We start from the raw sequence: 24,047 nt of genomic DNA, 5'->3' as shown, positions 1-24,047 counted from the left end.
TAAACATATAATTCGTCAGTCGTCTTAAAATAAATTATTCTACGTAATAAACATTTGTTTTGACGTTTACGTAATACCATAATTATTATTTAAAATGGTTCAACACCAAATGATATAAATTTAAGTAAATATTTTTAATAAATATATACAAATTAAATAAAATTTAAAAAGAAAATCCATAAATCGGTAACATATATGAGTATCACAGATAAAAAAAAAATCTTATAATTTTGAGGCCCGTTGTGGCGCAGTGGCACAAGCACCGGACTGTATACACGACAGGTTCTTAGTTCGATTCCTACTTGAAGAAATGAAATATTTAATATTTTCATTACCTCACTCTGGAAGGAGGCAAAAGAAATTTTATAATATCAAAACAAATATATACGAAATATCTTCTTTTTTATAAAAATTAATCGCTGAATGTGTTGCTAAGCGCAAATCTCGAGAGCAGCTGAACCGATTTCGGTAATTCTTTTTTTATAATATTCCTTGAAGTACGAGGATGGTTCAAACGGACAGAAAAAAAATAAAATTTACCAGAAAAGGTCCAAAATCATGATCATATATTCCCATACAAAAGATTCGTATTAATATCTACTTAAAAGTCAATTTGGACTTTAATACCCTACTATAAAGCTTAAATGTTAGTAGCTGGATTCCTGGAAGGCAAAACAATTGAGTGACGTTAGTATCGTATAACTATTATAGCCCAAGAACCCAGAGCTGCCAGACCGACGTCATTTTAGCAAAGGTGAAATTTTGAGGACTATTAGTCTTACATGTAGTTAAGACGGTATGCTTACTCACTAACTTGAAAATGGGATCCTTTCAGAGGTAGAGAAAAATAACGGTATATCTCTTTTTGGAAAAATGATAAAGCCATCGGATTGATCTGGTTGCTTAGGGTCTGGGACTAGAGGGGTCTTGAAATAGTACGTAAATAATATATTATAAATTTTAGATTTACTTTAATGTAATTTGCCCCAATTTTAAAGAACCTTTATGACGTCTGGCAGAAGTAAAGGTCCACGTGAAAGAATGTGAAATATACATTTTTACTTTAAGACATATATAAAAACTCTCTTCCTTACTTAAGGGAGCGTTTTCAATTGACACTTCCAAGTGAGAGACCTGTACGCTCATGTGTAACTCTAAGAAAGCTTGAGTGCCCTATATTTAATACCTCTTTCTATGAAAAATCCTTCACAGTTCAAGCAGTGCGCTTATGGAACTCACTACCTAACTCTATACTGTCGGGCAATCCATCTCTAAATACTATTAAAATCAAATTAAAACAACATTTCTTAATCTCAATTAGAATCTTTAGTAGTCGCTTTGTCTTTTTTTTATTCATTTTCTTTTTCTGTTTCAACTCTTTTATGTCATTGTATATATTTATGTAGGTATAGTAATATTGATTAATATTATGTATATTTGTATGTAGGTTTATTATTATTATTAACATTATATTAAAATACCGCACCCGAATCATTTCTTTTAACATCCGCTACATTCAAGGGTTTCTGGTAGAGATCTCTATTAGAGATAAGTTATCCATTGTACACATTTTTTCTGTTATCATAAGTTTTCTGTACTTTCTTTATTGTGTGGTACATAAATAAATGAGAAAAAAAGAGACTTTCTTCTTTAACGCAACTGAAAGTGTGCTTTAATTTGGCACTATCTCTGAAGGTTTTTTAAGTTAGAGAGTCTTAAGTACATATTAGACTATCAATCCTCAAAATTTCAGCTTTGTTAAAATGATGTAGGTCTGGGGGCCCTGGGATCTCAGTCTATTAATGTCAATATTTGTCAATATTTCTATGGTAAGATGTCAATTGAAATGTAAACGTCTCATTGTGCGTCTATATTACTAAATCTAAAAGCCACAAATTTTATAAAATTAATAAAGTGTTGTGTATTTGTGACTTACAAAAAATGCCTTCTATAAGGCGGTGGACAAATTTAGCCAGAAGAATCTAATCGTACCCAGAACGTGAAAATTGTAATGAACGTGACCACGATAGTTGACTGATAATGTTGCAAATTTGAATCGAGCTGCTTTTTGTTACGATATATCAATTGATGCCAGCAGTGCCTACACCTGTGTTGCTCTTGGACCTATGAACTCTGCTTGCCAATATTGTAAGGTTATTGTAAAAACTCAGTTTGCCAATCAATTTGGTGGCGCAATGATTTTATTATAAGGAGGAGGATTGCCAGTGGTTCCACGTTCAATGCAAGCTGATGAACTGAATTCATGTTTAAAGTCCTCGAAATTGTGGAAACATGTCAAGGTATTACATTTAAGCTAGAATATGCGTGTCATGTTGCAAAATGATCAATCTGGAGACATATTCTCTAAACAACTCATTGATATTGGTAATGGCAAACTTCCTGTAGATGCGCTGACTGGCTGCATCACCTTTCCTGATAGTTCTTGTCACTTAACGTAATCAAAAGATGAACTCATTCATATAGTGCTTCCAAATGTTGCTGATTATTGATTTCATAATTGGTTGAGCGAAAGAGCTTTACTGGCTGCCAAACACACTGATGTAAATGAATTAAACATACATTTTCAAGATGGCATTCCTGGCAAAATAAGGACACATAAGTCAGTTGATACGGCAACTAATGAACATGATGTCGTGAACTATCCACCGGAATTTTTAAATTCTTGATTTGCCAGGATTGCTGCCTCACAACCTTCAATTAAAGCTTGAATGTGTAGTTATAATGTTGCGAAATATTAACCAACTGAAACTTTGTAACGGCACATGGTTAGCGATAAAAAAATAATGAATAACGTAATAGAAGCAATCATATTAAAAGGAAAGTATAAAGGAGAAGACTTTTTGATGATGCAGGGCATCCCAATGATTTCGACTGACATACCATTCGAGCTTAAAAGACTACAGTTTCCAATACGGCTTGCTTTCGCAATGACTATAAACAAATCCCAGGGGCAGTTATTAAGTGTTTGTGGTATTAATATAGAAAACTCATGTTTCTCGCATGGTTTGTTGTATGTTGCCTGTTCCCGTGTTGGAAAACAATCTGCTCTGTTTGTTTACACGCCAGATAACCAAACAAAAAATAACGTGTACCATAAAATACAATATATAATAAACACATATAATAAACATACAACATAAAATACAATGAAAATGAAACTGAATTTAGAATAAGTAAAAATAAAATAAAATATAATAAGTAGGCATCATAATAAGATATCGGAAATTGTTATTTTTATTATAATTTTTAATGAATATTGTAAGAATTAAAAATTATTTAAGTTTTTATTTTTTTTATCTTACTAGCTGACCCGGTATCGCTAATAGCAGAATAAAAAAAAATCGACTGTTAGGCGATACGAAGTTCGCGGGTCTGCTAGTCAATTATAATATATTATTTATTGTAATTATCATATATGTATTATTTATTATTTAATTACTATTACCTTTATTAATCTATTAAATCTATATATATAAAATCGAAAGGTCACTCACTCATCACGAAATCTCAGAAACTACATGTGCTAGGAATCTCAAATTTTGCATAGGTGTTGCTTATGGGACGTAGGTGCTCGCTAAGACGGGAATTTGCAATATTCGATTTCTAAGGGGTTGTTTTTAGGGTCGAAAGTTTGTATGAAACTTCGTTACTAAAAATGCTAGGAGTCTCAAATTTGGCATAGACGTCACTAAGACGTAGTCATGTAGACAGAAATTAATAATAACATAGTTCACGCGGGTGAATCCGCGAGCGGGCCGCTAGTTTAATATATATATTGCGTTAACCTTATAAGTCGGTAAAACTAACCGGATGTCGAATGATCGTAATGTTTGTAACTAATTATGGGCAGATAATTTTCTCTGCCTTCATAAGAGACATTATGCGATTAATTACCTACACTAAGTTCATAATAAATATTCATAGAACTGTAAAAAAACCAGTCGAGGGTATCAGCTATATTTATAATTCTGATATAAAAATATAAATTCCCAATTTTAGGTTTTTTTTTATTTATAAGATCTCACAAGGTGATCACACTAACAAAGTGATCGTATAAGGGTACTTTTTGAGGTACGGAACCCTAAAAATACTTATCTGAGCCTAAATAAATAATATAGTTAAAATGTTTACTTAAATAGGTAATATACACTTTAGTTAGATATACATATTTCAGTAGCTGTACAAACTTTCCTCAATAGTAGCACGTGAATCGAAAGTGTTGCTTATATCTATGAGGTCATCTGCGAAGTGTACGAAATAATAATACTACATTCTGCTTTTAGATATTTATTATTTTCTTTACTGATAATTAAAATGATTATGTGTAGAATTAACCAGAAGTAATAATTAATTTTAAACAAACTTTATTCAAGTTGTTTATAGGTATCTAAAGGTCACTCACTCATCATGAAATCTCAAAAACTACATGTGCTAGGAATCTCAAATTTTGCATAGGAGTTACTTATAGGACGTAGGTGCTCGCTAAGACGGGAATTTGCAATATTCAACTTCTAAGGGGTTGAGTTTGGGGTTGAAAGTTTGTATGAAACTTTGTTACTACAAATGCTAGGAGTCTCAAATTTTGCATGGACGTCACTTATAAGACGTAGGTACTCATGGAGACAGAAATTAAAAAAAAAGTAAATAAAGTAGTTCACGCAGGCGTAGCCGCGGGCGGGCCGCTAGTATAATCATAATTCTATAGTAATCCATTACTTAACTACCAAATCATAGACGGATATTTTAAACGCCAAATCAATGACAAGTGTCAAATGTCAATTACAAAACATTACATATGATAACAATCATATATGTATTATTTATTATTTAATCACCATTAATTCTATAAACCTATTACGGCCAAACTGACACAACTTCGTCCCCGAAGTTATAGGTACATCTCAACATTTTATCATCAAATCCACTTGTATACACCTTACAATAATATAAATATGTCAGAGTCATGAGCCACATACATAGACACATCAACCGCAATCACCCGCTGCCAGTGCGACCGACTGATGCCAAATATGCGACCGCCCAGCGGATAGATAAAATATATAATACATAAGTCACATAAATAGACACATCAACTGCATTCACCCGCTGCCAGTGCAACCAGCTGATGCCAAGTATGTGATCGACCAGCGGATAGATAAAATATATAATACATAAGTCACATAAATAGACACATCAACTGCATTCACCCGCTGCCAGTGCAACCAGCCGATGCCAAGTATGTGATCGACCAGCGGATAGATAAAATATATAATACATAAGTCACATAAATAGACACATCAACTGCAATCACCCGCTGCCAGTGCGACCAGCCGATGCCAAGTATGTGATCGACCAGCGGATAGATAAAATATATTATAATACATAAGTCACATAAATAGACACTGGCCTCCCTCGAAAAGACCACAGGAGGCCTGCCAAAGAAGTGGAAAAAACTAACCACAAAAGTAAACCCGCCACAGCACAATCCACCAACACTGGCCACAACCAACGTGACGGCAATGCTAAATGAGAAGGCAGCGGACGGACAACCCGGAATAAGGGTCAGGAGCGTAGCCTTGTTCATGGCCGAGGGATCAGAAAGGGTGGGAATAGCTTTCAGTCGCTCGGAACCGCCGGATAGAGTCCAAATTTCACCAGGACTAGCAGCCCTACTCAAAGGAAGCACGAGTAAAACATCGGTGAGGTCAGCAAAAATAGACTCACTGACTTGGCAAAGGCTGGCTGAACCCCCCTGCCGAATACTGCGGTCACAGAACAAAGTGATCGCATTGCTCGAATGTGGGGAGAAATCTCCCTTTGCCCAACTTGACTCGATCCTCCGAAGAGTTCGGGAATGCACGCCGCAAGGAGCCCCTAAGACCATAAGCGTAGACGCAATGAGGGTAGAACCTTATAGAGGCAGCATAGCAAACTACTACGAATGCCTCAAGGTCGCCCACAAACACCAGCTAGTCGTCTACGAAGACAGGGGGGAATGCCTTGACTTCCTAAAGGCAAAGAAACATCTACCTTCCCCCTCAACAGAGGCTCCAACCGAAACGCCGAAGCAGAGCGGATCCGAGAGGCTGCAAGAGAAGCTGTACCCCGAGCCATCCACAAGCAAGACCACACCCACCCCCAAACATAACATCTCGAGAACTTTGGCGAGGGCCATTCTGGGAGTCGTCGCTCCAAGGGAAAAAGAAACCCCAAAATGTTCTGCCTCTAAGGCTGCGCGCCAAACTAGCACGCAAGAGAGAGAGGTCAAAGCCTTTTTCGATACCCGAAATCAACGGGAACAAAAAGGACACCGCGAAGGCGTACTAGAGCACAGCAGAGGCAACATAACACTACCTGACCTAAAAATAGCCAGAAGCCCAAAGGAACATGCTATAAATGCGTTCATCGAGTTCTTAGCCACATTAAAGGCAACCCGCGAGGTAAACACCAATGTCTGTAAAAAGATCCTTCAGACTTTCCAGAGAGGGAACTTCAAACTACTGGAAGTAGAACTCGATGAAGCCAAAGCCGCCATCTATGACAACGTCAGCTCCCGTGTCATTCACGGAAGCATGACGGGACAGTACATGGCGGCCTATAGCAGCACCAAGGGCTTTATAGGCCTGGTCGAAAGTGAAAGAGTAGACGATCCCCCCAAATTCCTAACATCAGAGAGCGACCAAGTGGTAGTAGTGGCCGAATGCACGAGGGTGATGCTGGACGATAGGATACTCGGAATGGCAAACGCCATTTCAAGCGATCCTGAGCCGGGCGCAGCCTTCGTGAATTGGGAGCTACCAAAACTTTCCTGGGTAAATGGGGTTCCGGGGTGTGGTAAGACAACTCACATTATCAAACACTTCGATGAGGACACGGAAGTAGTAGCGACAACCACAGTAGAGGCCGCGAAAGATCTAAGAGAGAAGCTGGCGCACCGCCTTGGCACGAAAGCGACAAAGAGAGTGCGAACAATGGCCTCGATCTTAGTCAACGGTTTTCATGAGGGAATAGCTATAAACCGGCTAACGGTGGACGAAGCCCTCATGAACCACTTCGGGGCCATTGTTATGGCGGCCAGACTGTCAGGAGCGAACGAGGTCACACTCATCGGAGATATCAAACAGCTGCCTTACATCGACAGACAAAATCTATTCGAATTAAGGTACTGTAGGCCTAGCTTGACAACCAACATCACATGCGAGTTGCCTTGCACACATCGGAGCCCAATGGACGTCGCCTATGCCCTCGCCGGAGTATATAACAGCATTTACTCCGCAAGCCCCATTGTCCACTCCCTAAAGGTTCTCGGATACACCGACGCGCGAATACCACACTGTAATGACGGCACCCTATATCTGGTCCACACGCAGGAGGAGAAGAGGCAGCTGAAAGACCAGGGATATGGAGCTGGAACAGGTTCGCGAGTCATGACTATCCATGAGGCCCAGGGGCAGACCTTCGCAGACGTCGTCATCGTCCGAACCGGACGCGCACGGATCCGAGTACATGAGAGCGTCTCTCACGCAGTCGTCGCAGTGACGAGACACACCAACACCTGTGTCTATTACTCTGACGATGGCGGTGACGCAATAGGCAACTTCATCAGCCGAGCGGTGGGCGCTTCATTTACGGAGGTGGTGGAGGCGAACCTAAAAGGGGCAATGTCACAAAGAGACGATAGGGTGATAGAGGCACTGATCCAAAAACTTAAGGAAGGCGTTCTGCATAAGCCAGGCCAAATCTAAAATTCCACACCTATATACATAATAATTATACAAAAGACTATAATAATTATACAAAATACTATAATAATATATGTAAAAAAAATAATAATAATAATAATAATAATTAAAAAAAAAAAAAAAAAAATTGTCGGTAGGGGTCTCATCCAACCCCTCTAGTATAAGCTCTAGATATAAGTACAGTTTAAATTGTCCCAAAATTAAGTACGCCACATTAAAAGAACTTTCATAAAATAAAAAAAGGCACGGGCAACTATGCGCCCGTGGATGTAGTTTCTAAAATAAAAAAAAAAAAAAATAGACACATCAACTGCATTCACCCGCTGCCAGTGCAACCAGCTGATGCCAAGTATGTGATCGACCAGCGGATAGATAAAATATTTATAATACATAAGTCACATAAATAGACACATCAACTGCATTCACCCGCTGCCAGTGCAACCAGCTGATGCCAAGTATGTGATCGACCAGCGGATAGATAAAATATTTATAATACATAAGTCACATAAATAGACACATCAACTGCATTCACCCGCTGCCAGTGCGTGAGCTATATCGTATTGGTTGCATTGAATGCTTCATTTTCACTAGTTGAGTCTAAGTCACGCGTAGTGATGTCACTTCGAGTATTTAAGTATAATGCGGATACCGAATGAATATGATATGAATTTAGTAAATGAGTTATACAAATTACCTGTAAAATTTTATAGCCTAAAACTAACTAACTTTGTTTTATGTCTATACATAGTATAAATATAAAAGAAAGTTGATTCAAAGTTTTATTATCCGTGTACTAACTTCTTTTAAACTACGCTAATATTTTGGTGCAGTTTTCTCTAAGTCTGACACAGCTATATTAGACGTCGTTATACTTGACGCCTTGAGCATGTATAATAACATAAACATAATTGAGTTCCCAAGATAAATAATTGCGTATTTGAAGCGAGCGAAGCCGCGGCCGGACCATTAGTTTATTATAACTTAATGGCAACTAAACGTGAAATGAAATTGCACCGCGGAATGTATTAAAGTCAATAACATCTCTTTTAATATATTCACTGAGAGGAAATTTCAAACTTTTATTACTAAAAGTACTCTTAAAAGAACGTAAGTACACTACATACAGTAGGTACGTCACTTTATATAAATTGAAAAGTTACTTCCAAAAATGCCAGCGTTACATCACATGTGTGAGAAAACTCAAATCTGATTTGTAATCTGCTTACTAATCCTGCTTCTTGCATCTAATACTTGCATAGATACATTTTTTTATCCAGTTTCTTCTAATGATACAAGTATGAACTTATCTGTCTATGATTTTAAAATAAATGTATTTTTTCAAATGAGTATAGTTTTTCAGACAAAAACAAATAATTTTATAAAAAAGCTAAGGTCAGTGGAAAGAGAAAAATAGTTGAAAGCTACAGGTCTAGCACATGTATACATAATAAAATATCCTTAAATAGTTATTGCAACTGACTGCATTAATTATATATGAATATTATATTGAACTCTTATTTTTAGACTAGATATAAGATTTTTAGTCTAGATATAGATAATAGACTCCAGTATATCAAAATTTGATCCCACATTAGTAGTTTATAGGAGATGTTGAACTAAGCAATGAATATCTGCACAGGTCCCAATCCGGCTGTTCAATGTGACCGGCATAATGGTGCAAGGCGGCGCCTGCCAAGAGGACTCGTGCACGGTGCGCGTGATGCCGCTGCCCGTCGCCGCGAGAGCTGCCTACACGTGCGAGGTGTCCACAGAGGGGCCCAAGTTCCAGATAGCGAGGCAGACGAAACATATGACTGTTGTTGGTGAGACAACTTTACATTTGGATTTTGACTTTTATTTGTATTGTAAGTTCTCATTTCGTGCCGAATTTCATAACTGCAAGTCCACAAAAAGTACCCTATAGATTTGTAATTGCGAACTTTGTTTTTCCTTGCTATTTATTAATGATCATTTTGGATAACTTTTTTTTAATATGTTAGTTTTATCCTTGTTACTTAATTATTCTAATAAATGCCGTTTGATAAGAGGATTGACGAACAATTTTTATAGCCAAACAATAAAATTCAAAAAATGACAAAAATGCGTTCCGGAAAAACTCCATGAATATAATATCTCCATTATATAATATTGTGGAACTGGAGAAAGGTAAAAACCTCTCTCCAGTTCCACAAAAAAAAAATAAAGAAGCTCAATTGTTCGTAACAATTTGCGAACACCCAAAGGCAACCTAACTCGTAATGAACTCAACACTCGTTAGCAAATTTAATTTACATAAATCTTCGTACTAAAGTTCATTTCCCTCGCAGCCATGCCGCACAAGGACCCCACAATACTTGGCGCTCCTACACTAGTGAGGCCCGGCGAGCAGGTACTGCTCAACTGCTCCTCTGACTACTCCCTGCCGCCCTCTGATATTAATTGGTACATAGACGATGAGATTGCGAAGGTACGTATATAATTATAATATTTTTATAGTCTAGCAATGATAATTGTTTTGGTGCATAATAATTATTAAAGATTATAATTGAAGTTTGACTCGCAGAAAAGAAATTAAATATTTAATATTTTCATTTCTTTCTGGTGTCGAGGAAATCCCCCTGAATTGTGCGGAAAGTGGGGAGTGGAGTGTCTTAACACTAGGCTCGCTCTGCCTACAACGCGAGATACAACATGATGCTGATGAAATGAAAATATTTATGACTATAATGGATTGAATATGTTGCCTCATCATATTAACGCTGTTCTTGTAAATAAAAGTAATTATAAATAATTTGCAACCTATTTCAAACATGATTTAAAGCTGACGTTGCTGAATTCATCCTAAACCGAGAAAAAACTTTCTTAGATAAGTCTACCGTCAACCAAATTTGCACCATAAAATAATAATCCCAACTTTTTTAAATAATAAATATTATTTGCATTGAAATTATTATTAAACTTACAACTAACCTAAATAAAATTCCGAATAAGAACTACAATACTGCTATTCTCTAGAAAAAGTTGCATTACCTAGAAAACAAGACAAAAGAATAGAAGAAATGTTACCAGAACACGCATATATGTGGTTTCACTTTGTAACTACCTGGAAATGAGCTAATAACAAAATGTGCTCATTAGAATATACGGAGGTGGTATGTTTGTTGTATATGAGGAAAACTTGTATGTGACCTCCTTCTCTCTCCTCACTCATTAGGGAACGGTGATATGGGAAAGTTTGCATATTCAGAAAATAAAATACATTTTATAAATAGAAAGAGAATATTTTTAACTTTTATGATATCTTACTAATGTTATGATGATTTTCTTAACAACAAACAAACAAACAAAATACTCTTTATTGTACCATAGAAAAGACACATATACATGTATTAATACATAGAACAGTACAATTGGCGGCCTTATCGCTAAGAGAGCGATCTCTTCCAGGCAACCTTTGGGTAGAGGAGAGAATACATTATCTTAAAAGGGAAGGGGTGTACAGAGCTGATATCTAGTTTTACACACACACACATAAATACATAAATACATACATACATACATACATACATACACATACATAAATATATAAATAAATACATAATACTTTGTTTATAAAATATTCTTTTTTTTTGAACACAGAAACAAGAACATGAAATAAATACAAAAAATACTATCGAAACCTAGGTACTTATAGCGTTAAATAATAATCTTTCAGCCTCTTTTTAAATGTTTGTATAGTCATAGCTTGTTTGACTGTAATGGGTAAGGAATTCCACAAGCGGACAGATTTGATAGTAAAGGAATTGGTATAGAAGGAAGAAGAATAACGAGGAAATTCAAGGGTTAGACGAGACTTAGAGCGAAGTGGCAAATTATGTGATTCATATAAAAACTTAAATCGTTCTTTAAGATATGAAGGGGAATGCGTAGAAAAGAGAACATTATACAAAAGACAGAGAACATGAGTATTCCGGCGAAGTCGGATAGGGAGCCACTTGAGTTTTTTTACGAAATTCGGATACGTGGTCGTACTTGCGAAGTCCAAAAATGAACTTTATGCAAACATTTTGGAGCCGCTCAAGCTTATTTAATTGCTCCTCTCTTATGTCAAGATAACAACAATCAGCATAATCGAGAATTGGTAGTAGGAGTGATTGTGCCAGCGCAACCTTAGTAGGAATGGGTAAGATATTACGTAGTCGACGTAACGACGCAACAGCTGAAAATATTTTTCTACTTACCTCACTAATTAACGGTTTCCAGGATAAATGCTGGTCAAACATAATTCCTAGATTTTTAACTTTGTCAGTAAAAGGGACGCAGGTTCCATCAAGCGATAATAATGGCAATTCATGAAACGTAATTTTAGAGATAAGTCTTGGACTACCTATTATAATTGCTTGAGTCTTTTTTGCATTTAGTTTTAAGCCTAAGGATTTACTCTAGCTCTCAGTTCTTCATTCAGTGCTAAGATTGTGTTTGAAAGATCGTGCAACGAACTTTGACGACATATTTGCAGGTCGTCAGCGTAAAGGTGGTAGGGAGAAGCAATGTTATGACAGAAATAATTAATAAATAGTGAAAATAAGAGAGGGGACAACACGCCACCTTGTGGAACGCCAGCAAGCACCGGGGACCATTCAGAATAAGAATCCTGTGTCCGGATACGTTGCTTGCGACCATGCAAGTAAGAGTGAAACCAATCAATCACTTTAGGAGATATGTTAAGAGAGTACATAATGGCTAATAGGATATCAAAGTCTATGGTATTGAAGGCGTCACTAAAGTCAAGCAGAATCATAACGGTAACTTGGTGATTCTCCATACCCAGACGAATGTTATCCGATATGTTAACCAGTGCACTAGTCGTACTATAACCGGGTCTGAAACCAGATTGTAAAGGATTAAAAAGGTTGTTATGAGTCAGGTATTTTGTAAGTTGTTGGTGTATGAGACGCTCAAGGACTTTTGATAGAAATGGTAAAATGGATATAGGTCGGTAATCAGGCATGGAAGAAGGATTGCGGTTTTTAGGCAGTGGCGTTAGCTGAGCTTCTTTCCAGGATGAAGGAAAGGTATCACTTTCTATGGAAAAATTTAGAATTGTTGTTAAGACAGGAATCAGGATATCAAGGATGGGTATGATCATCTTACGACTAATGCAATCAGCGCCAACAGCGTCAGATGAAATGGCCAATATATTCTTCTTAACATCACTTTCGGTGAATTGAGTGAAATTGAAAATGGGATTTATAGGGGTGGGTAAGGCACGAATTTGATTTAGAGATCTTAATTTAGTGGGTACATCAGTAGTAACAGAAGGAGAGAAATGAATATTAAGTTTATTTAAATCTATATTACAAGGATTAGAGTTCTGCTTTGCTTTCCCAACCCCAAGGGATTTAAGAAATTTCCAGGCCTTTTCTACGTTGTCTTCCTCGACAACAGACTTATGAATATGGCGTCGTTGTTTATCCCTACACACCCTGTTGCATCGATTTCGCGCTTTAATATATTTTATCCGGTTGTTCTCACTTACATTACTTTTATATTTTAATTTTGCACAATTTTTTTTAATTTGTAAATTTTTTATATCTTCCGTAAGCCATGGAGCCGGTAGGTGCTTAATACGTATGGGTCTTATAGGAGCATGAGTATCGTATAATTTAATAATAAGGGAGTTAAATACAGATATCTGGTTGTCTATACTATTTTCTGTATAAACCATATTCCAATCTACATTTCCAGCATCCTCACGTAAACGTTCTAAATCCATACCAGTAAAGTTACGCTGGAGAAATATTCTCGATTTTGTTTTGGGAGGTTTTGCTTTGTACGATAGAAAAATAAGGTCATGATAGGAGAATGCGGTAGCATTCCATTGACCATGTGTTGCAACATGGTCAATGGAAGAAACTAAAATTAAGTCTAAAAGAGAAGGGGTGCAGTTTGGGAATGTGTGAGTGGAGGATAGAGGGAGAATGTGCATATTAGTTCCGTTTACTACGTTCTTTAGTCGATTTATTCTATTATCATTTTTAAGCAGGCACGTGTTGAAATCCCCCATAATAATTGAGTGGTTATATGAAAGAGTCAGTTTTTCAAGAAGAACTTCAAATGATCCGAAATAATCCACTGTAAGCGAAGGGCTATAGTAAACGCCAAGAATGACCTTTGTGTGCGCGAATGTCAGCTCAGTAAAAGGGTACTCAGGAATGGTATCGTCAGTTTTATTGTCTTGAGAGTATTCAAGAATATTAAATTGTATGTGAGCGCGAAGATAAATCGCAACTCCACCACCAACCCGTCTAGTGCGATCATTTCGAATCAGGTGAAATCCTGGGAGTGAATATGCTGTCGATGGTAAACAAGGCTTTAACCACGATTCAGAAACTAATATGGCGTAAACGTTGGTGTTATCAAAAGATGTCAGAAGATCAGGATAGTGAGCCGGAATACTCTGAGCATTTATGTGAACCACATTAAGATTTTTTGGATAAGGAGTGAAATGAGAGTTTAAAGTTTCATTTAAAGAGGGAATACTCTGAAAGCTATTGGTACTTAAATCTTCTTCTGAAGAAGAAAAAGAATAATAAGTGTCTATGTTTATTGAAGAATTAGACATTTCATTGATTACAAAAAAGAATAAACATATTTATTCATCTACTTTTGTAGTATATTCATATGTACTAATAATAATAAATATATACAAGAAAATATATATTTATTATTATTATTTATTTATTTATTTTATTATTATTGTTATTCTTTTTTTTATTCTTATTTTTTTATATATATAATGTATATACTATATATATAAAAGGACTTGTCCTCACTGACTGAGGTAAGACGCACGCACAGCCGTAACCGCTGATGGAAGAAACGTGAAATTTGGACAGATGTTTACTTTCGTAATCTGGACATCCACTAAGAAGGGATTTTGAAAAATTTTAACCCTAAATGGGCGAAATAGGGGTTGAAAGTTTGTATGGAAAAAAAATTAAATCGGCACCGATTCTTATAAAATTTGAAATTTAGATTTTTAAAAGTATTTAATTGAACACGTGTTTCGTCGTTTTCTAGATTTCTCCCCCTAAGGGTGCAAATAAGGGGTTGAAAGTTTGTATGGAAAAATATTTAAATCGCCACCGATTTTTATAAAATTTGAAATTTAGACTCTTAAAAATATTTCATTGAACACATGTTTCGTGGTTTTTTAGAATTCACCCCTAAATACGCAAGCGAAGCTGCGCGCGTCCACTAGTGTATATATAAAAAAAAAAAAGAAGAAAAAACAAAAAGTTTTAATATAATGACTAATATGTATTAAGTCAGTACTTAATATAAATAATTGTATTTTATATAATAAATATAATACTTTTAGAATTAACTGAATTCTTTTACCCACCTGTCAGTTGCCATAAAAAAAAAGAAATCTTTACGACAGATGAATATACTACAAAAGTAAATGAATAAATATGTTTTACACACTACGAAAAGAAAATAATATTAGTAAAAGTAACTAAAACACTTAACACACAAAAAGGTTTTACAACTATTTCACTTTTTAATCTGTTTTAGAAGCATTTAATTGTTTTAGTATAAAAATAACATAACGTGTAGGTAGTAAGAAAATAATAACAATCACTACTATAGTATGCAGTGTGACAAGCAGAATGTAAACAAACATAAAATCATTATTTCTTTATAAGTCGTTTTGGACGTGCACCTGTTACCTTTTGAGTGATTTTATTAACTGGAGCATTGTTTTGTGGCGACTTGGATTTTGCTAAACTATGCAGCTCAGAAGAACATTCGATTTCATGACTGGAGCCGTCAGAACCGATTGCATGTATGCTGCCATTTTTTGTCCAGCACTTATTAATACCGAAGTACTGCCTCGCCTCAAGAAAAAGTTTATGTCGAGTTTTCGTTAAAAATTCCGACTGCGCGATGCCAGTCCCTTTTAGTTTGGTTTTTGCATACCAGACTTTACCTCGAGTGGTGACATCTGTAAATTTAACCACAATGGGACGTGCTTTTTCAGAAGGACGTCCTAGCCTGTACGAGGACTTAATATTGGCAGTTGAAAAATCGGATAAATCCAAATTATCACCAATGACGGTAACAACTCTTGCTAACAAATCTTCAGATTTTTGCTCTGCAATACCGTGGAAAAGCAACGATTTTCTCCGCCGACGCATCTCTTGGCGATCCATCTCTCTGCCAATAAGTTCCACCTGTTTTTGCAGGGTATTCAGTGCAGAGAGTGTAAAAGATTTAAAATTGTTAAAATCGGTTGCCAAAGAAGATGTAGTGATAGGAGAGGAGGATTTGCTTAATTCTTGCTGAAATTCACTCATCTTCATAGTAAACATCTCATTCATAGAGGTAAGTGTATATGTATCTTGATAGAGCGCCTTTGTTAGAATAAATTGAATGCTATTATACGACTCCGGGCTAGTGCCCGGATAATAATACATAATAGTTTATGAACTGTGAATTGAAAGGGAAATTATATGATTAAAGATAGTCAGTTAGTTAGTTAAAAGGAATATAGCTGTTAAATAACAGTCTTAAAGAAAACAAAGTTAATATAAACTATATCTTACTCTTTGTTATGAAATGGGCAAATGTAGGAATACTTTCTCCAAGGGACCAAATTTCAGTAACGTTAAAATGTATGATGGATCCCATGATATCGTGAAGTGAGATTGTAATGATCCTAAAAAGACACTTTATGGTGTTTATGAAACCGTAAACCGGATTGCCATAAAATGTGATGGCAATAAATATGAAAATTAATGTTATATTTAAGTATTTTATGACTCAGTTTTAATGCTATATAAATATTTATTCTGTTTTGCTACAATTTCATTTTACATTCTCTTTACATAGTATACCTAAATGTATGAATGTTATAGTAGCGTTCCTATTTTGCTAAAAACGATTACGTCACTGTTACCGTTGAGCTTAAAAGTGTACAAGTATTACTTTAAACATATACTTGTTACTCCTCCATAAATGTTAACACACTCTACAATGCTTTTACTAGTCTGTGCTAGTATGAAAAACAGGATATTAACATTGCAAATTTACTCTGAAGTTTTTAATGGACTTGCATACATTAAGCACTCCACTGCATAAAGAATAGTGATAAGTCATCTAATTAAATAGATTCATTCTATTTATATTTGTTTTAACCTGCAATACTTTGCCAAAATAAGGAGAATCAGATAGAAAATCGGATTGTACTTGATTTATTCAAAGATATGATATAATTGAAAGCAAATTTTGAAAAATACGTCTATAATCGATAATCTAAAATAAATACAACAGTGACTTTTTAACCTTTAACTTAAGTAATGTATATAGTTCAATTTTATTAAAGCAATTTATTGAGTTTTAAAATAAATTTTAAATATTTTAGTCTTTTTCCCGTAGTTTTATATTGCATTTTATATGAAAAGGGGGGCAAAATGTTAAAATGTTTCCGATATTCAAATTTGTCTCATCTGTTGTAATCAAATTTAACCAATACATGTAGTGCCATAACGAAACATGACTGAGCATAGATTTTAGTTAAAATATGTGTTTATTTTGCATTACAACAATAAAACTAGCTTACGTTACGTGACAGTCAGTAATAGCTATCTCGGGGGACTTTTTTGAGCATCACGCTGTATCCCGCACACAGACAGACAGATTGGTCATATTTGTAAATATTTATATTAAAACATTTAATAATTAAATATTACTCAGTATTATTTAATAATAGGCAAAAGTGAGTGGGAAAAAAGAAAGTAAAAAAGAAATGGGGAGACCTCAGCTGACCGTGAACGCGGAGGGCGTGTATGAAGAGATTGATGACGCTCCCTTTTCTTTGGGGGCAACCAGACCCGTTTTATCCTAAACGTCAAGTTAGGGACAAACTAATCATAATGAATTATAATCATCAATCATATATCTTTTAGTTATACTATACTAGCGGACGCGCGCAGCTTCGCTTGCGTATTTAGGGGTGAATTCTAATAACCCATGAAACATGTGTTTAATGAAATATTTTTAATTTTTAAAGATTTAAAGATTTTTCCATACAAATTTTCAACCCCTTATTTGCACCCTTAGGGGGTGAATTCTAGAAAACCATGAAATACATGTTCAATTAAATATTTTTAAGAGTCTAAATATCAAATTTTATAACAATCGGTGGCGATTTAAGAATTTTTCCTTACAAACTTCCAACCCCTTATTTACACCCTTAGGGGGAGAATTGTAGAAAACGATGAAACACTAGTTCAATTAAATACTTTTAAAAATCTAAATTTCAAATTTTATAAAAATAGGTGCCGATTTCATTTATTTTCCATACAAACTTTGAACCCCTATTTCACCCCTTTAAGGTTAAAATTTTTCAAAATCCCTTCTTAGTGGATGTCCAGATTACGAAAGTAAACATCTGTCCAAATTTTTCGTTTCTACGCCCAGCGGTTACGGCTGTGCGTGCGTCTTACCTCAGTCAGTGAGGACAAGTCCTTTTATTATACTACTAGCGGACGCGCGCAGCTTCGCTTTCGCAGTTCAATGAAATATTTTTAAGAGTATCAATTTCAAATTTTATGAAAATCGGTGGCGATTTAAAGATTTTTTCATACAAACTTTCAATCCCTTATTTGTATCCCTAGGGGATGAATTAAAATAAACCAAGAAACATATGTTCAATTAAATATTTTTAAGAGTCTAAATTTAAAATTAAAAAAATCGGTGGCGGTTTAAAGACTTTTCCATACTAACTCTCAATCCCTTATTTCCACCCCTAGAGGATGAATTAAAATGAACCACGAAATATGTATTCTATGAAATATTTTTAAGAGTCTAAGTTTCAAATTTTATAAAAATCGTTGGCGATTAAGGATTTTTCCGTACTAACTTTCAACCCCTGATTTACAACCGTAGGGGATGAATTAATATAAACCATGAAACATATGTTCAGTGATATATTTTTAAGAGTCTAAGTTTCAAATTTTATAATACTCGGTGGCGATTTAAAAAGTTTTCCATACAAACTTTCAACCCCTTATTAGTGCCCCTAGGGGATGATTTAAAATAAACCAAGAAACATGTGTTCAATTAAATATTTTTAAGAGTCTAAATTTAGAATTAAAAAAAATCGGTGGCGATTTAAAGATTTTTCCATACTAACTTTCAACCTCTTATTTGCACCGCTAGGGGATGAATTAAAATGAACCACAAAACATGTATTCAATGTAATATTTTAAGAGTCTAAATTTCAAATTTTATAAAAATCGGTGGCGATTTAAAGACTGTTCCATACAAACTTTCAACCCCTTATTTGTATCCCTAGGGGATGAATTAAAATAAACCAAGAAACACGTGTTCAATAAAATATTTTTAAGAGTCTAAATTTAAAATTAAAAAAAATCGGTGGCGGCTTAAAGACTTTTCCATACTAACTCTCAATCCCTTATTTCCACCCCTAGGGGATGAATTAAAATGAACCACGAAATATGTATTCAATGAAATATTTTTAAGAGTCTAAGTTTCAAATCCTATATCTTATAAAACAAAGTCGCTTTTCGTGTCTGTCTGAACTTTCTAACTCTTCTTCTTCTAAACCACCCAACGGATTTGAATGTGGTTTTCACCATTAGGTCGAGTATTTCTCAGGGAAGGTTTATATATAGTTTATTATTTGTACATTCTTATGTAAATTAACATAAATACGATAAATGTGTATAAAGTCCTACCCGCTGAGACACTTTGGCGCATGCGCTGCTTTAATGGTAAATATTACATGAAAAAAATGTACTGGAGTATTGTTCCTCTTAATAAGATCTACAAAAAAGTCCGCGATGGCATATTCGTATCTTTTAAGAATAACGTGTAGTGATCATATTTCTGTCTAAAAATAGTAATTTCAATATATTTTTTATTGTGAGGGATATTTTTCCATAATGGTAATAATCCTTATCCTTTAAAATACTTTATTAAATTTCTACGTTAAACGAAGATAAAATTTGCTTTTTAAACTATTTCGAAATTGCGAATAGTTTTAGAGAAAAACGCATTTAATTATTGACACATCACGCCGTTCACACATCAACTGTATCGAGTCAAGTTTCACTTATCTCTTACTCTCAGCATATAAATAAGTATATTAGTTACGTTGGCCATTTAATGTAGATCAAAACTGTCTTTTCTGTTTTTCAATTTAATAAGTGCTTTAGAAGTTGTTACAATATCAAAAAATCCTTGCTGCGAAACGCGCCTCGCGACGTTATGCTTATACAAGCGAGTCCGCCGCGCCCGCCTGCCTTACACGCATCGGTGGTTCAGTGGTAGAATGCTCGCCTGCCACGCGGGCAGCCCGGGTTCAATTCCCGGCCGATGCATTCTATTTAATTTTCGTCACAGGCAGCCACGTAGTGCTTGCTTTTCATCAGGCACAGAATACCCTCTTCAGCATTAACCAGCATTCAGCATTAACCACAAACTCGAAAAAAAAAACCCGCCTGCCTTTATAGCAACGAAGATTTAGATGCGTTTGCACGTATTGGATAATTCGAGTTGAATGTATTATTTAATGTCATTTAACTATCTAAAAATAGTAATTTAAATATATTTTAATAAGTACTTGAAAAGATTAGTAGCACAGATTTAAAATTACGGTACCTACTAAAAAATCCTTGCTGTGTAAAACAATTGGAAAATCCTTATTGAAACTACGAAAATGCGGGTTGCATTAGGGTTTAATTAATTTTCACATTATCTTAAATCCAGTAGTAAAAGCGGGCGAAGCCGCAATAGGGTCGCTAGTTTTATATAAATTAATTTTTAACAAAAACAAAAACCGACTTCTAACAACGAACTAAAAAGTGAAAAATAATTATATAAAGATTTTATAATTTTGAAGTCGGTGCCAAGTAAAACAAACAGGCTTAGTAATTAGATATTGTAGTAAAGGTGTTTTAGCATTAGTTTGACACCGACTTCAAAATTATAAAATCTTTATATAATTATTTTTCACTTTTTAGTTCGTTGTTAGAAGTCGGTTTTTGTTTTTGTTAAAAATTAATTTATTTTACGATTTTTAGTGATGGGTAGATCTTAAAATGATGCTTCTTGAAAGAGTGGTGATGGTGGTGGTAGTGGTTGTCAACGAGTGGTTGTGATTGTTCTATGTAAAACTTCATTTAATTAGCTATTATTTTCGTGTAAAGTTACATTTTGGTATATTGACAAGAACAAACATAAAAAGTATTCGGGTGAATTCGGAATCTCCCTTTTTTGAAGTTGGTTGAAAATGAGAACATCCTCTTTTTTGAGATTGGTTGAAAAGAAATGCAACGATCAGGAATCTCACTTCTGACATCAATTTAAAAAGTTTTTGCTTGTAACTATTACAGTATAATTAATTTTTGACCAAAAAAAACAAACTTTCTCAATTTTCTCAGGATTTCATAATCGAAACCTAACCAAACTTTCACCAAATTATCCTTGAAGTGTATCCTTTCAAATAAAAAAAGAATCATCAAAATCGGTTGGCGCGACATTGAGTTATTCGGCTATTAGTCGCGCACATGCATAATGCAAATTTAAGACTTATGTGATTTTCTCATGGATACCATTGTCAGACATGGACCAAAAAAAAATGGGACCATTCGGGAAGCTATACCTTTCAAATAAAAAAAAAATTATCAAAATCGGTCCACCCAGTTAAAAGTTATGAGGTAACAAACATAAAAAAAATAAAAATAAAAAAAAAAATAAAAAAAAAAATAAAAAAAAAAAAAAAATACAGTCGAATTGATAACCTCCTTTTCTTACAGAAGTCGGTTAAAAAATCGGTGGCGATTAAGGATTTTTCCATACAAACTTTCAACCCCTTATTGGCACCCTTAGGGGGTAATATCTAGAAAACCGTGAAACACGTGTTCAATTAAATATTTTTAAGAGTCTGAATTTACAATTTTATAAAAATCGGTCCAGATTTAAAATCTTTTCCATACAAACTTTCAACCCTTATTTCACCCCTTTAGGGTTAAAATTTTTCAAAATCCCTTCTTAGTGGATGTCCAGGTTACGAAAGTAAACATCTGTCCAAATATCACGTTTCTACCATCAGCGGTTACGGCTGTGCGCGCGTCTTACCTCAGTCAGTGAGGACAAGTCCTTTTATATATATAGACTAGCGGCCCGCTCGCGGTTACACCCGCGTGAACTATGTTGTTATTAATTTCTGTCTCCATGACTACGTCCTAGTGACGTTATACAAAATTTGAGACTCCTAGCATTTAGTAACGAATGTGACAAAGACAAATGTCATTAGTAACGAAGTTTCATACAAACTTTCAACCCCCAAAACAACCCCTTAGAAGTCGAATATTACAAATTCCCGTCTTAGCGAGCACCTAGGTCCTATAAATAACTCCTATGCAAAATTTCAGATTCCTAGCACATGTAGTTTCTGAGATTTCGTGATGAGTGAGTGACCTTTCGATTTTATATATATAGATATAATGTTACAGACAGAGCCCTGGCAACGTCTCGACCTAAGCGCCCCACAAGCAGGCGGGCTGCGCGCGTCCTGGCGCGTGTTGCGCGTGGCAGTGCCGGCGGCCGCGAGCGGGGCGCTGCGCGTGCGCTGCGAGGCGACCCTGCCTGTGGAGCCGCCCGTGATGAGGGACGCGGCCGCCACCGTCACGGTGTACTCGCGGACGCTGCTGTCCAAGTATGTGTCTAATGGAGGTATGCAATGGTTTTTATTGTTTTTTTGCTATTGTTGGTTATCAGTTGGGGGTTCCACCATGGAAGGTGTGCCTGCAACGACCTTTGTTTTCTTACCAGAGCTTAGATGTGAAAATAATTCCCCCCCGACTCCACATCAAACCCACAACTGTCGCGTTTACAGTTAGACGCTGTTCCACTGAGTCACGACGGCCCGGATAAAAAAATATATATTTATTATTGTTTTGTTGCAGGTACATTTGCTGAAAGCAAAAGTTTTGTACTCGTACTGTTATGGACTTTTAAACAAATATCAAAGTTTGTGAGCTTATGAGGTTTGGCTTAAATATGTTTCAAGTGATATTAGAATAAATGTATATAAAATAACGGCCTCAACGAGGTTTTTATGAGCCATAAAAATAATCAATATTGTAATAATGCATTAAGCACTACACGGTAAGTAAGGAATACGATTAGATAGCATATGAAACTTACAATCGAAGTAAATTTAATTAAATCTATAAATAGATGAATAGATCAAATATTTAATATATCAAATGACAGAAAATAGGTCATATTCCATCTAACACCGTCTACAAGAACACTACGATATTATTAAATTACTAGATTTACTAAAGAAAATGCTAAAACAATTGATAGAATTTATTATGCTTTTATTTTTTTCATATCAAATGTAAACAAATAAAATGTAAAAAGGTGTAGGTAGTGATTAATCATATTAGAATTACATCTTTCCGAAGACTTGTATTACTTGAGTTATTAATAATTTTGTATATTTTTAAGCAATCTTTAATTCTCCATATGAAAATATACAGATGTGCCACAAGATTGTTGTATTAAAGAATTCATTTGAGCCTAATCTTTGAAACTTTTTTGTAACGTAATGGTGAATTAATTCAATATGTATAAATATAGGCGTTAATCTATGGCTGTGTTTCACTTAAGATATTAATTCTTTGCACGATATAATATTTTTATCTTTAATAAATAGTAAGTCCACCTTTTTTATTATTTTATTCATTAAATAAAATAGGATGTGTAAATAAATTATAATATGAACGTGTTGCATTTTATTTTGAACCTTTAAACCTTATTAAATAAGTAGTTCAGTATCTGTTTAATATCAATTAATATATTATTTATATAGACTTTATATTAAACAACGACTGTATAATATTTTAAATCACGTAATCCTATATCTTATAAAACAAAGTCGCTTTTTGTGTCTGTCTGAACTTTCTAACTCTTCTTCTTCTAAACCACCCAACGGATTAGGATCCGGTATTCACCATTAGGTCGAGTATTTCTCAGGGAAGGTTTATATATAGTTTATTATTTGTACATTCTTATGTAAATTAACATAAATACGATAAATGTGTATAAAGTCCTACCCGCTGAGACACTTTGGCGCATGCGCCGCTTTAATGGTAAATACTACATGAAAAAAATGTACTGGAGTATGGTTCCTCTTAATAAGATCTACAAAAAAGTCCGCGATAGCATATTTTTATCTTT

General features: G+C 35.0%; 2 protein-coding genes across 2 annotated transcripts; one reads left to right on the top strand and one right to left on the bottom strand.

Moving 5' to 3' along the window:
• The first annotated feature begins 9,356 nt into the window (after nt 1-9,356).
• LOC146531793 (uncharacterized) lies at nt 9,357-23,591 on the top strand. The gene is made up of 4 exons (XM_085198302.1): nt 9,357-9,586; nt 10,091-10,230; nt 22,313-22,532; nt 22,766-23,591. Exons 1-4 carry the CDS (start codon nt 9,436-9,438, stop codon nt 22,843-22,845), a joined length of 591 nt encoding a protein of 196 aa, XP_085054428.1. The 5' UTR covers nt 9,357-9,435; the 3' UTR covers nt 22,846-23,591.
• LOC146531794 (uncharacterized) lies at nt 15,461-16,246 on the bottom strand. Its single transcript, XM_085198539.1, has one exon. The coding sequence runs from the start codon at nt 16,244-16,246 to the stop codon at nt 15,461-15,463; it is 786 nt and encodes a 261-aa protein (XP_085054665.1).
• Nucleotides 23,592-24,047: the final 456 nt, after the last annotated feature.

The sequence above is a fragment of the Heliconius melpomene genome, chromosome 15, assembly GCF_056956725.1.
Source record: "Heliconius melpomene rosina isolate 202511_hmr_F chromosome 15, ASM5695672v1, whole genome shotgun sequence".
Lineage (NCBI taxonomy): Eukaryota > Metazoa > Arthropoda > Insecta > Lepidoptera > Nymphalidae > Heliconius > Heliconius melpomene.
The sequence above is the reverse complement of the archived record's forward strand: the minus strand, read 5'-3'. Positions and strand labels throughout refer to the sequence as shown.

Coding starts and splice junctions, on each gene's coding strand:
- LOC146531793 (XM_085198302.1), top strand. CDS start 9,436: ATGGTGCAAGGCGGCGCCTGCCAAGAGGACTCGTGCACGGTGCGCGTG. Junction 9,587..10,090: donor GAAACATATGACTGTTGTTG/GTGAGACAACTT, acceptor TTTCCCTCGCAG/CCATGCCGCACAAGGACCCC. Junction 22,533..22,765: donor CAAGTATGTGTCTAATGGAG/GTATGCAATGGT, acceptor GTTTTGTTGCAG/GTACATTTGCTGAAAGCAAA.
- LOC146531794 (XM_085198539.1), bottom strand. CDS start 16,246: ATGTATTATTATCCGGGCACTAGCCCGGAGTCGTATAATAGCATTCAA.